The sequence below is a fragment of the Pseudorasbora parva genome, chromosome 8 (genome assembly GCF_024679245.1).
Source record: "Pseudorasbora parva isolate DD20220531a chromosome 8, ASM2467924v1, whole genome shotgun sequence".
Classification (NCBI taxonomy): Eukaryota; Metazoa; Chordata; class Actinopteri; order Cypriniformes; family Gobionidae; genus Pseudorasbora; species Pseudorasbora parva.
The window spans coordinates 19,936,665-19,954,241 of NC_090179.1; the positions used below are offsets into that span (position 1 = coordinate 19,936,665).

The 17,577-nt window shown below is 39.6% G+C and overlaps 2 protein-coding genes across 6 annotated transcripts; both read left to right on the forward strand.

Annotated features, from left to right (window-relative positions):
• The first annotated feature begins 715 nt into the window (after positions 1 to 715).
• On the forward strand, positions 716 to 11,528 carry LOC137084230 (ribonuclease inhibitor-like). 5 transcript variants are annotated; one of them, XM_067450289.1, is made up of 7 exons: positions 716 to 826; positions 3,564 to 3,702; positions 3,858 to 4,031; positions 4,340 to 4,513; positions 5,005 to 5,175; positions 11,038 to 11,211; positions 11,411 to 11,528. In XM_067450289.1, exons 2-7 carry the CDS (start codon positions 3,614 to 3,616, stop codon positions 11,436 to 11,438), a joined length of 810 nt encoding a protein of 269 aa, XP_067306390.1. In that variant the 5' UTR covers positions 716 to 826; positions 3,564 to 3,613; the 3' UTR covers positions 11,439 to 11,528. The 5 variants fall into 5 exon arrangements, with proteins under 5 accessions (XP_067306390.1, XP_067306389.1, XP_067306388.1 ...); XM_067450288.1 differs by lacking the exon at positions 716 to 826 and adding an exon at positions 3,079 to 3,199 and having other exon boundaries at positions 3,541 to 3,702; XM_067450287.1 differs by lacking the exon at positions 716 to 826 and adding an exon at positions 3,085 to 3,199.
• On the forward strand, positions 11,454 to 17,046 carry LOC137084229 (ribonuclease inhibitor-like). Its single transcript, XM_067450285.1, has 8 exons — positions 11,454 to 11,584; positions 11,749 to 11,922; positions 14,097 to 14,270; positions 14,417 to 14,581; positions 15,400 to 15,573; positions 15,785 to 15,958; positions 16,568 to 16,745; positions 16,909 to 17,046. Exons 1-7 carry the CDS (start codon positions 11,535 to 11,537, stop codon positions 16,713 to 16,715), a joined length of 1,059 nt encoding a protein of 352 aa, XP_067306386.1. The 5' UTR covers positions 11,454 to 11,534; the 3' UTR covers positions 16,716 to 16,745; positions 16,909 to 17,046.
• The last annotated feature ends 531 nt before the right edge of the window (positions 17,047 to 17,577 follow it).

Consider the following 17,577-nt stretch of genomic DNA (forward strand, 5'->3'; position numbering starts at 1 on the left):
ATTATGACTATTTATGTTTAATTAATGACTAATTGTGACTAATTGTCTATTGAGTTATTATTGAGAACCTGAGGTGGTGATGTGACCATGAGCAGTCTTATCCTGAAGGTGTGCCATGCCCTTCATTACAACAAGGGTGAGAATCAAATATAAATGAATGAAGTCAACGTGTTTTTACAAGGTGTGTGACTGCAGCACTATAAGTTTTATTTTGATCATTATTATTTGATAATCGGTTAGTTGGCCGAATATTTTTTTTCAGTTAATCGGATAAAAAGCTCTTTTTAATTTTATTGACAAAACACTATTTCACATCCTGCCCAATGATGTCCTTCAAACAAATGTGTCAGCTGAGTGCTATAAAACATACATAGTCTAGTGAATATGCCTATCTGTTACGTGTAGATGCAGCACTGAAGAGTTCAAGACAATGCAAATGAGCCTTTATTCAAAATACTGATTTTACAAGAACACCTCACACACTAAACCAACGTAAGGATAACATCAACTAAACTAACATCAAGACCGAACAAAGAAAGGACGGAACACAAGGAACTTATACACACACTGATGACTAGACTAACGATGGGGACAGGTGGCACAGATAACTAAACACAGCTGTCACTAAACTAACGAGGGAACTGAATAGTGGAGGGAAAACTAAGAACTAATGAACATGTGACTAAACTCAAAACCAGGAAGTACAGGGGCAAAACACAACAGACATAGACCAAACATGTAACAGTAGCTGTCTCATTTCAGAAGGCTGCGTCCTCCGGAGGTCGCATTCAAAGGGTGCATACGTAGGCCGTCTCATTTCAAAAAAGTGAGTAGGACACTCCAAATGCGACAGGAATTCAGAGTGTGCATGAGGTGTATCCTTCACGGCTGGAGATAACCGATAATTCTTTGCGTCTCTGTTAACAACCGTCATTTTTTTATGTTATATGAAAAAACGGCGCCACCGCCAGATATACATGCGAGCGTAGGTGTGGTGTTTAAAATAAGTAGTTCAAGCTTTATTTTATTATTTTTTTTAAGCTCTATTACCTCAAACAGATAGTTTTGGTAGACAGGATTACAACTGTTTAGTGCATTTTAAACGTTTAGAACAGTACATTGCTGTCAAGACAAGAAACATTTCAGTCATTTTCAAGTTATAAATAATTTTTATTCATATAACTGCTGTGAGAGCGGAAAGAGGCTGAACGTGTTGGCATAGCAACGTGATACTTCCTGCCTGTGTGTCCTACAAAGGACCAAGGGGGTAATCTAGCACTCGGAAAGCGTTCCACCCATAGGGGCGGCCATTGCTATCCACGCAGAAGCTGTTTTTGTAAAAATAGGCTAACGATTGCGTCATAACCAACGCGACTCTGTCGCACAGTTGAGAAATTACCGTATAGATCTGAGGAGACGCTCGCAGGCAATCTTTTACTGTCTATGAGACAGTCGGGGGGACGTGGAGACATAAAGTCTGATAAAGTCAAGGGAGAAGAATGGGGAGAAGCCCATAGTGAGCCAAAAGCAACGGGAGAAACTATTTAAACAACGTGTATCAGATTTCACTTTCCACAACTACTAGAAGACCTACAGCTGTCCGACAGGAGGCTCACGTCGTCAAGCTCAGTCTGAGTCTGCGCAGTTCGCTCAGCCATCAGGAAGTGAGTGCTCCTTTACTGACATCACATTCCGCCCGTTGACGTCAATGGGGTAGCTCTGTCCATTTCTTTTACTGTCTATGCAAAGGACGTCTCGTTTAATTCTGATTGAGGACACTCCTTATACTGCATCCTACACAGGACGAGTCCTCGGAGGACGCAGCCTTCGAAATTTAACGAAATGAGACACAGCTATCTACCCTTTTAACAATTAGCCATGGTTTTACAAAGAACAAAACAAACACACATAACAATAAGGCTTATACATAAATTAATTACAGTATTATTGTACTGATTTTTTTGCACTGAGTATTTTCTCCTTCAATACTGCGTTCTGTCTGTTAGAAGTTTGAAGCTTTAATGCAGACTATCAGGACGCGTTTTCATGTAATGGAAGTACTGACATGAATTAATAGCATTTACAGATTAGGATATAACCTGTAAAATGTATGTTTTGCACTGAGGACATGCATGCATCTGTCAAAGCGCATGAGAAGGGTATGTTAAACGCTAATGCATTAGCTTAAAAATAGCTTAAAATAAAGAATCCTCATGTTTTGGGCACTTGGGTAATGTATCTTTCCAGCAGCAGCTCACTGTGTTTCCATTCCACCATTTCAGATGCATTTTGTCCAAAGAAATTAACACATTCAGTGCTATATAATTTGGCTTCACTGGTGGAAGTTTACCATGCACAGAGGACAGACCCGACTAATCGATAATGAGACAAGTTGTAAATGATTTTCATTATCGATTATTATTATCATTATCAGCTCTAGTATTTTTGTATATGTGCATGCATGTTTACAACACCATCTCATTGATTAACTGTAGATTTAGTTTACACAACTTTACATCAACAAAGCACTATTTCCAGAAAAGCAAGATTTGAGGTACGTGTGTAGTAATTCCCTTATAAGAGGACATTTCCTTTAATTTTACTTACACTGGCAGGTGCTGGTTAAAGCTCTGGAAACTATACATATAATTCATATTTTTACAATTTACTGATATTTAAGTAGTAATAAGTAAATATTGTTCATTAAGAAATCATATATATATATGATCAGTCACTTATTTTTTATTTATTTTTACATTGAAAGTCTACACAACAGTCAACAGACACATTTTTATGTAGTTATTTAGTTAATGTAATCAGTAGGTTGTTTTTAAATATTGAACTGATTTATTGTGAAACTAATGTGTCTATTATTATAGCAATATCCTGCTTGACATCAAGACAATGATGAATTAATTCATTTATTGACAGTGTATATATTTATAACACTCAAAATCTACTCAAAATCCTCCATAGCAAGCAATAGTTGTAAAAATGTGATAGCAAGTTTGAAAGTTCGTGTCTCTTGCACTATACGGATAGAAACAATGCCACCTTCAGGAATCAATGTGAACAGCACAGTGTTTTAGGTTTCGTTAACTCATTATATTGGCCAGCTGGACCTGCAATTGTATTACACAAAGTCCTCTTATATAGTCTTTGGCGTTACAGCCACTATCATCTGGAACTTCCTCTGAACGTATGTATTGCTGCACGCATCATCTTTATTCTCATCAAATGGAGTTATGTGGGGAAAGGGGGAAATGTCATCCTCTTGTAAACGAACAACAGGAATCGAAAACGAAACTTAGTTCTCTGAGAATCGATGAAGTGGGCTACGTCTGTTTTTGATACGTACAGTTTAAACGTTACTTTTCTTACATATGACTTTATTTAACTGACTGAAATCCATGCTTAGTTTTAATATTTAGTATTTTAAGACATTGTTTTTAAGCATCATTCTATATCTGCAGAGATGGCTATAGCGTTAGGAGGAGATGTGCTATTTGCAGAGTGAAATATCATTATGCGTTTCAACAGTTTACTGAATTGTGTCGTCGAAGGTTGTGGTCCTCCGATATCATCCACCCTTTCAAAACGGATCTGGAAAGAAATGGATCTTACGTTTTATCATAGATTCGGAGGATTAAATCTGCTCTCTTCTGCAATGACGAATCATCATTGTAATCTGGAAACATTGAGGTAAATCATCAGTTTAAAAATAACCGTTTTTTTTTTTTTTTTACTTGGCCTATTTGTTTGTGCAGTAAAAATGTCATGTAATAACTTCTCTTAATCGGCTCTAGATTTCAGGCTGTGTTTTGAGATACAGTAGTGTGTCACTTTTCTCTCTGCAGGTTGAATAATTGTGGTCTCACAGATGAAGGTTGTGATGCTCTGGCTTCAGCTCTAAAATCAAACCTCTCACATCTGGGAGAGCTGGATCTGTCTGGGAATAAAATCGGGGACATAGGAATGATGATGCTGCGTGCTGGATTGCAAAATGATTTTTCTAAACTTGGAACGCTTAAGTAAGATTACCAAAACATATTCAAAACCCATTGCATTGATATTACAATTGAGCTGGCTCTCTCTCTTTCTCAAAAAAAAAAAATAAAAAAAAAATTTGTATGGCCACACAATGTTACAAGCTACAAAAAGATTTGTATTCTACTGTTTACTAAACTAATTTGCCATTTAAAAATATATACATTTGGGGAAAAAATATTTGTTTTTTGTTTTCTATTAGGAATCTATAGGAACAGTTGTGTAGGGTTGTAGTTTTTATTTGTAAAGGAAGTCCCTGACAGTGAAGAATGTCTAATTGTACTCTCTGCAGACTGAAGGACTGTGGTATAACATATGAAGGCTGTGGTACTCTGGCCTCAGTTCTGGCATCAAACGCCTCACATCTGAGAGAACTGGACCTGTCAATGAACACCCTAAGTCATTTAGAAATTATGCTGCTCTCTGCTGGACTGGGAAATCCTTCCTGCAAACTGGAGAAACTGAAGTAAGATCCTGATTTTGAGTATTAAATATGAGGAAGTCTTTATTATTGTCTGATGCTCACTATATCCTAAGGAGGATCAAAAATCTTTAATCAAAAGCATCAATGTGTGTCAATATCATTCAATAAGTAATTAAATAAAAGAACAAAAAAAGTAGCCTAACATGCTAATTACATTATGTATTGAACAGTTGTGATTTTTTTTAATTTACTTATGTATTATGTAGTTATGACTATTTATTTATCTATTGAAAAAAATGTTTTATATATATATATATATATATATATATATATATATATATATATATATATATATATATATATATATATATATATATAATTAAATATATATATATATAATTAAATATTTATGTATTAATATGACACTGCTTTTGGTTTACTAAGTGTTTTTAAGACATAGTTAAGATTTGGCAGACCAAATATATATGAGCCTGTATAGCATCATGTTTTGTTTTGGGGGTTTTTCTCTACAGGTTGGCGAGTTGTGGTTTAACAGATTGTTGTGCTGATCTGGCTTCTGCTCTGGGATCAAACCCCTCACACCTGAGAGAGCTGGATCTGTCTGAGAACAGCCTTAGTTATTTAGACACGATGCTGCTCTCTGCTGTAATGGAGAATCCTTACTGGAAGCTGAAAATATTGAAGTAAGATCATGAATTGGAGTGTCAAACATGAGATAGACCTCCTTAAAGGGGTGGTTCCGTGTTTTTTTTTTTTTTTTTTTTTCTAGGCTTGGTTGTGTTTATGGGGCACAGTATAACACGGCTTAATACTTCTTTTTTTAATACTTCATATTTTACTTATATGTTACCTTTATTCCACACTGCTGTCTCCACTGAACTTTGAACGGCTCGTTTGCTTCCTGCTTCTATTAAGCCCATCCCTCCGAAAAACACAATGGTCTTAGATTGGATAGATGGCCAAATGTAGTTTCCTATATTTTTATTGGCTGAAGTGCCAAGCACATGTTGTCCGGAAACGCCACGCCATTACGGGCAGAAGTCACATCTGCCGTGACTAGCAAGGGTTTATGATGTCACCATCCTGGGAAGAAGCTCGCTGTAGTCCAAACCGGCCGTTTTTGTAGGCAAACTGCCATAACTTTAAAAGACAAAATCTCTGTTTGTATTAAACTTTCAGCGCTGTAACTTTGCAGATACTGTTTATGCTCAAGCAGCAACATTACACACTAACTAAAGTTAAAAAAGTGAAATCGCATGCAACCACCCCTTTAACCCTTGTGTGGTGTTCATATTTTTGTTACACAGCCAGTGTTCGTGGGTCTGGTGGACCCGCTGCATTTTTGGGTTTTTAGTTCAACACAATCAAAAAATGTATGTTAAAATACTCAACAGATGTTTACTTCATCCCAATTACAAGCAATAGATACAGCATATTTGGTTAATATTTTTTCTTTACCTTTGTTGGATCACATTTAAGAATTGCAACCTCGTGTGAGAATGGCAGGGGTAGAAACAAAACTCACTTTTGTAGCTACTCTCTCACTTACACACAATCTCTCTCTCTCACACGCACGCACACACACACACACACACACTCATGCACGCACACACACCCATAACACACACACAAACACCAACACGCACACACAAAAAACCGTCTCGGGTTACTATTGTAACCCTTGTTCCCTGAGAGGGAACGAGACACTGCGTCGTCGAGTGACGACACTCTGGGAACGCCCCCAGCGTGACGGCTCTGAAGTATGAATGAAATCAGCCACCAATCCGATTGGTGCAACGTCATGACGTAGTAGGCGACGGCGTACGCGGAAGCTATAAGAAGGCGCCGCCCCAAACAACAGACAGCCTTTGCGATGAAGCGAGCGCTCTACGTGTAGGTGTGGCGACGAGACGCAGTGTCTCGTTCCCTCTCAGGGAACAAGAGTTACAATAGTAACCCGAGACGTTCCCTTTATCGAGGGAACTCAACACTGCGTCGTCGAGTGACGACACTCTGGGAACGTTAATACCCACTATGCCACACCGAAACACGCACATCCTGGTGTGGAGCTGGGAACCAGGCACACTCAAGACGCAAGCACTCTAGCACCCGGCGTAGCCGGGAGGTCCAGCTTATAAAATCTTATAAAGGTGTGTGAATTAGCCCAACCCGCCGCCTCACAAATCTCAATAAGTGAGGCTCCTGAAAGGAGGGCCACCGAGGAGGCCAAGCCCCTCGTAGAGTGAGCCCTCACGGGCCATGGGTGAAGGCATATTGCGCACCCGATAAGCCGTGGCTATAGCCTGCACTATCCAGTTACTGATAGTCTGTCTCGCTGCACGCAACCCTTTCTTAGGGGGGGCCAAAGCACACCAAAAGCTGGTCCGACTTTCTCCAATGAGCTGACCTGTCCAGATAGACCCTCAATGCCCTAATAGGGCAGAGCAGGTGCAGCCTAGCTTCCTCTGCCGTCGCGTGAGGCGGAGGATGAAAAGCCTGAAGAAATACTGACCCCATCCCCGTAGATGGGACCTTGGGCACATAGCCCGGTCTGGGGTGCAAGATAGCTTTCACGCCGCCTGGGGCAAACTCCAAGCAGGTTGGCGTGACTGCCAAGGCCTGGAGGTTCCCCACTCTCCTCAGAGAAGTGATAGCGAGGAGAAAAGCTACCTTCAGGGTCAGATTTCTTGCCTCAGCCGACTCCAATGGTTCGAAGGGGGCCTCAGCCAGCCCTTCGAGAACCACTGCCAGGTCCCAAGCTGGGACTCTGGGATGAGCCGCAGGCCTCAGTCTCCTAGCCCCACGGAGAAACCGTACAACCAAGTGGTGCCTGCCCAGTGGGCCCCCTTCCAAAGGCAAGTAGAAAGCCCCTATGGCTGCCACATACACCTTCAGAGTGGATGGGGTCAAACCGGCGGAGAAACGGTCTTGGAGGAACTGAGGCGACTGCGCAGTCAACTGGGTTCACCCCCCTTTCTCTATACCAGCTAGCGAAGACATTCCACTTCAGGCTATACAGTTTCCTCGTAGAGGGAGCCCTAGAGCTGAGAATGGTCTCTACGACCTCTTGTGGCAGACCCTCCTCTAGGTACTGTGCCCCCTCAAGGGCCAGACCCAGAGATCCCACAATTCTGGCCTGGGGTGGAATATCATTCCCCCTGCCTGAGACAGCAGATCCCTCCTCAGAGGGAAAGGTTTTCCCCTCGAGGAGAACCCCTTGGTCCCTAGCCACCACTGGAGGGGCCTCATGTATAGCAGGCCGAACGGAATCACGTTGGACGCTGCTGCCATGAGTCCCAGCAGTCTCTGAAACTGCTTTTTTCCTGCTTTTTTCACTGGCCACCAGAGACCTCCCTGCTGGCTACAGGAGGCCCCTGGCGGCGAGGGAGGTACTGACGGAAAGCCGCCGACTGCTTCCTCACCTCCTGTAATCTCTTGACGACGCTGTTGACTGCCTCGCCGAAAAGACCCACAGGAGCTATCGGGGAATCCAGCAGAAAGGATTTCTCCTTCTCCTTCATCCCTGATAGGTTCAACCAGAGGTGTCTCTCCACGCACACCATGCCAGCCATAGAGCGGCCGATAGCACGGGCCGTCTCTTTGGTGACGCGGAGAGACAAGTCGGTAGCTTTCCGCAGCTCTGTATTATCGTCCGGTGACGGACCTTCTCCCTCATCGAGCTCCTTGAGGAGCTCAGCTTGGTAGGTCTGCAGTACCGCCATGGTGTGCAGACAACTACCAGCTCTCCCGGCCGCTCGGTAAGCCCTGCCCACCAGGGACGACGTGTCCCTGCATGGCTTGGTGGGCAGGACAGGGGCTTTCAGGGACGCTGCTGCCTCAGGAGACAGATAGCTCCCTAACGCCTCCTCGACGCGAGGCAGCGTCCCATAGCCAGCTTCAGCCGTGCCCACAACACACCCGAAGTCGAGAACTGGGGGTGTCGATAGGCGCTACGAGTACGGTTTTCCCCAGGATTTGCACAACTCATTGTGCAAATCCGGGAAAAATGGCAAGCCCCTGCGTGGCGGCTGAACACGCTTTTTGAAGAAGCGTCCATCCAAACTGCTCACAGGCTGGACTTCCACCTCTTCCTGTGGCCAGTCGATGTTGAGTTTGGCCACAGCACGTGTCAGCACATCCACAAGCTCTTCTTGAGCGGGAGAGTGAAGAGGTGAATTCACCTGCACTCCGCCCGCCTCCAGGCTGAACTGATCTGATCCCTCGGAATCAGACAGCATCAGCACTGGGTTATCGACCTCGTGGGAAGAAGCCGCGGCGCGGGCTTCCTCACGAGGCGGAAGAGCGTCTGAATCATCGGACGAGGATTGGGAAGATGCCTCAGCATGCCCGCCTCCCGTCGCGAGATCCAGTTGTGAGCCCCAGGATCTACGCCGCCGCGCTGCCTCGACAGACGCGGGACCAGATCCATGGGGCTCGCGAGCCTGGCCGCTCTCAGAGAACACGGCCAGCCATGAGCGCAGCACCCGGAGCGGCAGCCTCTCACACTCGCTGCAGGCGGCACCCTCAAGCGCCGCCTGAGCGTGCTGCGTCCCGAGACACTGCACACACAACTGGTGTGTGTCCAAGCCCGTAATGTAGCGCGGGCACGGATTAACACACCTTCTGAACTGCTCGCTTGCCATGCTTATAATAAGGACTGGTTTGACAGACAACAGTAAATAGACAAACAATATTCACACAGAGCGCCTCGCTGAAGAGCAAAGACTGTCTGTTGTTTGGGGCGGCGCCTTCTTATAGCTTCCGCGTACGCCGTCGCCTACTACGTCATGACGTTGCACCAATCGGATTGGTGGCTGATTTCATTCATACTTCAGAGCCGTCACGCTGGGGGCGTTCCCAGAGTGTCGTCACTCGACGACGCAGTGTTGAGTTCCCTCGATAAAGGGAACACAGACACACACACACACCACACACACTTGGATATGTGGTGTATGGTTACTCTCCATAGGCATAATGGTTTTTCTAATGTACAAACTGTATAATCTATCCCCTTACACTAACCCTACCCCTAAACCTACCCATCACAGAAAACTTTTGGTATTTTTTTAATTAAAAAAAAACACCATTTAGTATGTTTTAGTGTGAGGACACAGATATCGTCATAAACCATGTTTAGGTTGTAATATCCATGTCATTATACATATTTGTGTCCTCATAAACCATATACATGAACACACACACACACACACACACACACACAAACACACACACACACACACACACACACACACACACACACACACTAACAGCAGGCCCTGACCGGAGGAGGACAGAGTAAAGGTAAACAGGACCTACAATTTCCACACTTTTATGAGCCCCGGGTCCAGTGGACCCGAACATCCTGTGTGTAATATAAATGTGTAGGGGGGGTGTACAGTGTGTGGTCATTGAAAATGTGTTCTGATATATATTCCTCACAGAAAATAAGCCAAGGCCAACGAGTCTTCTGTCAGAAATAGATTGGAAAATACAAGATAACAACTTTTAAAGGAGGGTGCAAAAGGAAGCCAAACTTTTTGGCTTAAATTTTAAAAGGTCCTTGTAAACCAACAATGAAGCATGGAGCGGCAATCATCGAGTTATAGGGCTGCTTGTTTTCTGTTGGGACAGGCTACGTTCATACTGTCACACATTTTGTGTGTGTGTGTATTCGATTGGAATCTGATCTAAAAGTATTGACTGTCCACACTGTGTATTGCAACTGTTCAAATCCCACGTTTCGGAATACCTGCATTGGTTTTTATGGCAATGCCGTTGGTAGGGATTCACCGAAAACAACAGCAACCGCAACACAGAGGGGTTTGTTATAGGGAAGGTGTCCTTACAACAGAACAATGTTTAGCCACTTTGCTTCGCTGGACTACTGCGTCTTCTACGACAGCGGCAGAAACATAGGTGTGAGTATGAGGGACTTTATTCTGTGCTGTCATCAAAACATGCAACAACAGAACCTTGTTTAAGCAGCGACTTTTAATACGTTTTCTATAACAATATCTGACATTTACACTTTACGTACCATGAGAAAGTCACATTAACCACACAAAATGCGAAGACAGAAACGGATTTCCAGAAATTCTCATAGTATTTCAAACCACATATAAATTTAGCTTGAAACTTATATGTACAAAAATTGGCTTTGGACTGACAGTCTGAATATTGAGATTTGAGGGAATTATGGATAGTGCCAAATACCGGTGAAATTTCAGCATGAAAATGACCCCAAACACAAATATTTAGACTTTTATCTTTTCTATGTTTCTATTTTCTATGTTTCTACTTTCATATTCTTGGTTTCAATACCACATTAAAGGTTGGAAAAATCTGGCAATTTTTAATACAATTTTTAGAACTCAAAAACCTGCAATTTGAACATGGGTGTGTACACTTTGTATACCCATTAAAGCATGAGACTTTTAATTGTGATTTTGGGTAATGATGTATCCACTGGAGTTAACAGGTTCACATATCAATGTGTCTTTAACTCAAACAAAGGTAAAAAGTTTTTTTTTTTTTTTTTTTTTTAGACTGGTGAATTGCAGTTTCACAGATGGAAGTTGTGATGCCCTGATGGCTGCTTTGAGATCAAACCCCTCACACCTGAGAAAGCTGGATCTTTCAAAGAATACCCTTGGTTACTTAGAAATGATGCTACTTTCTGCTGCAATGGAGAATCCTTACTGGACACTAGAAACACTGAAGTAAGATCATGCCGTTGTGGTCTTTTGCAATAAATCTCACAGAATTATAGTTATAGTTTTAAACCATAGTGACACCCAAATGTGCATACCAAGAATGTAAAGACATACTACCTGTTTGTGTTTACAGTCAGTTTTAAATCTTCTGAAATGAGCTGTGTGTCCTAAACTAAGGGATGGTCTATTGGTGTTCTCTCTGCAGGCTGAATGATTGTAATCTCACAGATTAAGGTTGGGCTGCTCTGGCTACTGCTCTGAGATCAAACCCCTCACACCTAAGAGAGCTGGATCTGTCTGAGAATAAACTAGGAAACTTCGGGGTACAGATGCTCTGTCTTATGCTGGAGATGCCTTACTGTAAACTTGAAACACTTAAGTAAGCTGTCAAATATTAGTCACATTCGGCATTGTAGTTAAGGCAAAGCTATTTTCATTTTTATATTTTATTGAATGTATATGAGCTTTGAATGTTTCAGGTTTACTGACCTGAGAAAGACAACAGATAAAAAGTGTTATTGTGTTTTATTGTTCTTTCTGCAGGTTGGTCAGTTGTGATATCACAGATAACTGTTGTGTTACTCTGGGATCAGCCCTGAGGTCAAACCCATCACACTTAAGAAACCTGGATCTGTCTGGAAATAAACTTGGATACTTAGGAATAAAGCTGCTCTCTGATGAGCTGGGGAGTTCTTACAGTAAACTGGAGACATTGAAGTAAGATCATCGCTCTGAGACTTGCAATTGAACGGGTTCTCAAAATAAGTATTTCTGAGTTTTATTAAGTTAGCCCTATACTTTTTAATCATTGTGAGATATGTACACACACCGATCAGTCATAACATTACGACCACTGACAGATCATTGACAGCACTGACAGATCACTGACAGCACCGGTTAGTGGGTGGGATATATTAGGCAGCAAGTGAACAACAAGTGACTGCCATGGTCAGCTGACTCCTAAAGTTTATAATTTTCTTCATATTCTGTGTGGAGGTCAGTGCACAGCTGTGGCAGAAATAATCTTTTTTACCTTTATACTAGGGCTGTCAATTGATTAAAATATTTAATAGTGATTAATCACATGATTGTCATGAGTTAACTAGCTATTTATTATAACCTAATCACACATTTTTATCAGTTCTAAATGTACCTTAAATTTATGTTTCGTATGTTCCTTAAATTCATGATTCGGATCGTGTGTCAAACTGCCAAACTGCTGAAATCACGTGACATATGCGATCCAAATGATAAATCAATACGCTGATTCATAACAGTTTGAATCTTTATTTAAGGATTGAAAACAAACGCGGAAGAGATTGAAGACAATGCTGAAGAAAGTCGTAGTTTTTCTTATTTGTGGACCAAAATGTATTTTCGATGCTTTAGGAGATTTTAATTAACCAACTGATGTCACATGGTCTACTTTGATGATGATTTTATTACCTTTCTTGACATGGACAGTGTAGTGTGCATACACTTCCATACGATCTCGGACTAAATATAGGTTGCTGTTGCATATCCTTAAATCTATGGCTTATCTCGATTTCTCCAACTATGGGATATGCCACGGATCAAACAGAAAATGCACGCTGCCTTAATCACGCATTAATAAAAATAAGTACCATTCAAATTTATTTGCTTTATTATCGCGTAAATTTTGACAGCCCTACTATATACATTTTTTTTAAACCTAATTAGATACATGCATAATCTCTTGTGTCAATTTAATACATTTACTAAGAATTAATTATAATAATAAGACACAAAAGGGCTGTTACCAATCAAATTAAATAAGTATCAACAAAATTCATCTTTTCAGTGCAGAGGAAACACTGCATCTGAAGTGGCATTTAGATCATTTACACAGACTGTTTAATGCAGCTCAGAGGTGACAAATTAATAACCTGCAGTCATGCATAAATAATGTTTTGATGTGTAAAACAAAACGTTGAATATTAACATTTGAAATGATTCTAAACATAAAAGATACTTTAACTGTGAAATGCAAACCGCTAGCAGCAGGTCACTGTTAATGAGTGAGTAATTAAAATTCAACTGATTCATTCAAATGGCTGATTCACTCAAGGTACGAAGCATTTGACTGTCTTAATCTTAGTAATTGAATCATTGATTCAACTGATTCATTCAAAATACTGATTCATTCAGTAAGAAAACACTGCCATGTTTTGCTCAGAGATGTAATTACAGTGCTGTGTCCTTGTTTTGAATTATTTTCGGTGGAGAAATAGAGCAAAAACAGTCAATAAGGTGTCTAAAATGTAAGTCACTTAATATTAACTTCTTGTTTTGTAAACTTGCATACAATCAATATCACATTTGTTATCATGCTAATACCTGAAGAAAAACTGCACTCTTTGTTTGATATTCATTAACTATAAAGTTCTATAAATATTGACTAAATCACAGTGAAAGTATGCACTCTGCACTAGTCTAATCTACAAGCCTACATAACGTAGTGAATACATGCACTCTCTGGGTGGGTGTGAGGGACTTACTCGATAATGTCAGATCGCACATTGTTAAAACAACAATTACAATATTATCGCAGACTATATATATACATATATATATATATATATATATATATATATTAGCAAGCTTCAGTGTGTGTGTGGGGGGGGGTATTATATGTGTATTTATTCTATTTTATGTGGATTTATTCATCCACATTCATCTGTGAAATTCCATGTTATACAGTAAATTCTGTTTTTTATGACTTGATTCCACCATTCCATCCATTTTCTGCATCTAGGAAATCAGAGGGCTCTGGATATAAGCATACATTAAATACTAATAAGTGTTAGGGTATAATCCCTATTTTATCAGGATATTTTTTTCTGAACTCTAAGGAATGTTTCTCCCTGCAGATTGAATGATTGTGATCTCACAGATGAAGATTGTGTTTCACTGGCTTCTGCTCTGATATTAAAGCCTTCAAACCTGAGAGAGATGGATCTGTCTGAGAATAAACTAGGAGATTCTGGAGTGAAGCTTCTTTCTGCTGGACCAGAGAGTCATCTATCTAAACTTACAACATTTAAGTATGATCCAAATTTGAATTTCACTTGTATGTTAGCCCTCAATAAGACACATCAGTTTTCATTGTGATGTGAATTTGATTTCATTGTTCATTGAAGTTATTCTAGGTCACAGTGGCTGTTTTTTTTTTTCTCTTTTTTTTTAACAGGTTGGTGAATTGTGGTATTACATGTGACGGTTGTGCTGCTCTAGCTTCAGCTCTAAGAACACAACTGAGAGAACTGGATCTGACTGGAAATAAAGTAGAAGATTCAGGAGTGAATATGCTTGCTGATGAGCTGCAGAATCATTACTGCCAACTGGAAAAACTGATGTAAGTTTCTCTTTGAGTATTACAAACGCTCTGATTCTCAAAAGTTTAACTAAATTGTTATTTTCATCTATTCTAGATCAAAGTGATAATTATTGGTATCTTATACTTGAATTTGGGTCATACCTGTATAGAAGGAAAATGCAAAGGAGCAAATTATAGTTTTAAATAATATTATATACACGAATTATGCATAACATGTTTACCTTCCTAATACTGTGTTTGTCCCTTGTGATGTTATTAAGTCAGTGGTCATAATGTTATGCCTGATCAGAATATATAAGTAGTACATAACATAAATAACAGTTTATAGTTTTATATAAATTATAGACCTTTGTATTATTATTATTATTATTATTATTATTATTATTATTATTATTATTATTATTATTATTATTACTGTTTTCTGCACTAAAAGTAGTGTGTGAAAGTTTCTGCAGCTGTATAAAGTTCATTGATAAATAGGCAAGTACTGTTTGGTTGTTGATTGGTTGTCAGTGGCTAAACAACTCCAGCATTGCATTTTAATTTTAAGTTTGCATTACTTTTGCGGTACTAGAGTAGGTTTCATGACCAAGATATAACAGCAGTGCTAACCTATTTTCAAAATTTTAAGTCTGAAACTTTGGTTAATCCAGGGGATAAATATAATGTGAAAAACCTTTTAACTTTGCCAAATTGCTCATGATTCTGGAAGATAGTTTACATTGACTTTGTAAACCATACATCTAAGGTTGCATATTAGCAAGAAGTTTAAGATTGAAGTCAGTATTAAATGAAGATGTACCTTCTGCACTCATCTGATATTGTTCTCTATGCAGGTTGGTAAGTTGTGGTTTCACAGATGAAGGTTGTGCTGCTCTGGCTTCAGCTCTGAGATCAAATTCCTCAAAACTGCGAGAGATGGATCTGTCTAAAAATAAACTTTCAGATTTAGGAATGAAACTGCTCTCTGCTGGACTGGAGAATGCTCACTGTAAACTGGAAGTGCTTAGGTATTTAACCACATTTTCTCCTATTAAACACATTAGTACATGTGTTTTATTACCGCTGTTTTGAAGCAAATCCACAAATGTTCAATAAAAAAGTTTTTTAATGTTGTAGTGTTCACTTATCTACATGATGAACTGTGTTCGTGGACTCTCTTTAGAGTCGTTCCTCTATAGAATAAACAGAAAGAGTGAAGTGTGTTCTTGTTCTCTGCAGGCTGAATGATTGTGAAGTGTCAGATGAAGGTTGTTTTGCTCTGGCATCAGCTTTGACATCAAACTCCTCACACCTGAGAGAGCTGGATCTGTCAGATAACAAACTAGGGGACTTTGGAGTGAAGATGCTGTGTGATGGACTGGAGGATCCCCGCTGTAAACTGGAGATATTAAAGTAAATTATAGACAATTTGATCTGTTAGTTTAAGATGCTTGCATCTTAAACAAATATTATTGTTGAATCACATAAGAGCACAGTATATGAATAAAACGGAGTATGTGGTAGACTTACAGAACAATTATGAAAAAATGCTGTTGGAGAAGTGGCCTAGTGGTAGGGTTTATGCAGACCTCATGATTTCAAGGGCCAGATTTACTAAATAGGGCAAATTAGCATGACAGCACTATTCCAAAAAGCCCAGATGGCAGTGGAAAATTCTGTTTGTGATCTACCAATGATGCAGAAATTAAAGAAAGCAGACACATTTGGATAATTTCCATAATGACCAACACAATCTACCAAGAGCAGTCCCTGTCCTTTCTTTCCCATACCTATAAAAAAACCCTCCTGTCTTTTTTGTGGAATATATTTATAGTACAACCACAACAAAGCAAAATAACACAAACCTATAATTGTATAATACTTCTAAGAAATATTTCTATATAGAAGAACTATTTAGAAAAATATTTCTAAGTATTACAAAAAATAATAAAGAACATTTTGCACTGATCCAAATTTTCAAGATAAGGAAGTGAAAAGCGTCTTGCTGTTCTCTCTCTACAGATTGAAGCATTGTGGTTTCACAGACGCAGGTTGTGCTGCTCTGGCTTCTGTTCTGGGATCAGGTCACTCATATCTAAAATACGTGGATCTCTCTGGGAATGAACTTGGGGATCTAGGAGTGCAGCTGCTTTCTGCTGCGTTTTACTAAGTATTCTTGATGTAAATTGGAAATACTCAGGTAAGAAAATGTTGTTATGACTGACAGCCTTTTAAATTTTACAGTTGAAATATCTGAATAAGATTAACAGATTTATTTGATTTACTGATCAACTTGAAATAAAACCCTTGAATGTATTAATTTATTTCTCATGTGTTTTGAATCATTTTTTGCCCGACACAAGAAATGATGATTGGACCACAAAGATGACAGTTTCTCTCATTTTGCTGCTTTTTAAATTCAGTCATAGTGTGCTGAAATGGAAACCATTTAAACATCTTAATCTGAAGACTGATTGTTCAGAAGACATTGGACTCATGTAAATCATGTACCAGCAGGAGGTGACATATGTTTAATGAAGACAAGCACTAATTAACCATGTGATCTCAGAGTCATCCGAGCAGTTCTATGTATTTGTGGCTATTAATCTCCAAATAAGTTGACCTTGCTTAATATTCTGTGCACAATTATATCTTTTCAACTTCTTTAAAAGCTTGGGCTTTAATTTTTCTGTATAAATTACACATTTAAATGTTGATAAAAACTGTCCGTTATATGTTATTTTTGTAATCATAAACAGTTTGAAGTTTTGAAGTGCAAAATATTATACCATTTATAGCATTTTGTTATTCTTCTCATTATTTTCTTATAGCAGCAAATAATTGTAAGTCTCTGCACATTCACAGAAAATAGCTTCTGCATTAAATAAATGTTTTTTTTTTTTTATTACCTGTTGTTGATTACATGTTGTATTTTGCATATTGATACCTTTGTTATGGCTATATTCTTTTGGAATCACCACACATGACTGCTCTAACTGTCATATAAAATATATAAATCAATAAAACAGCAG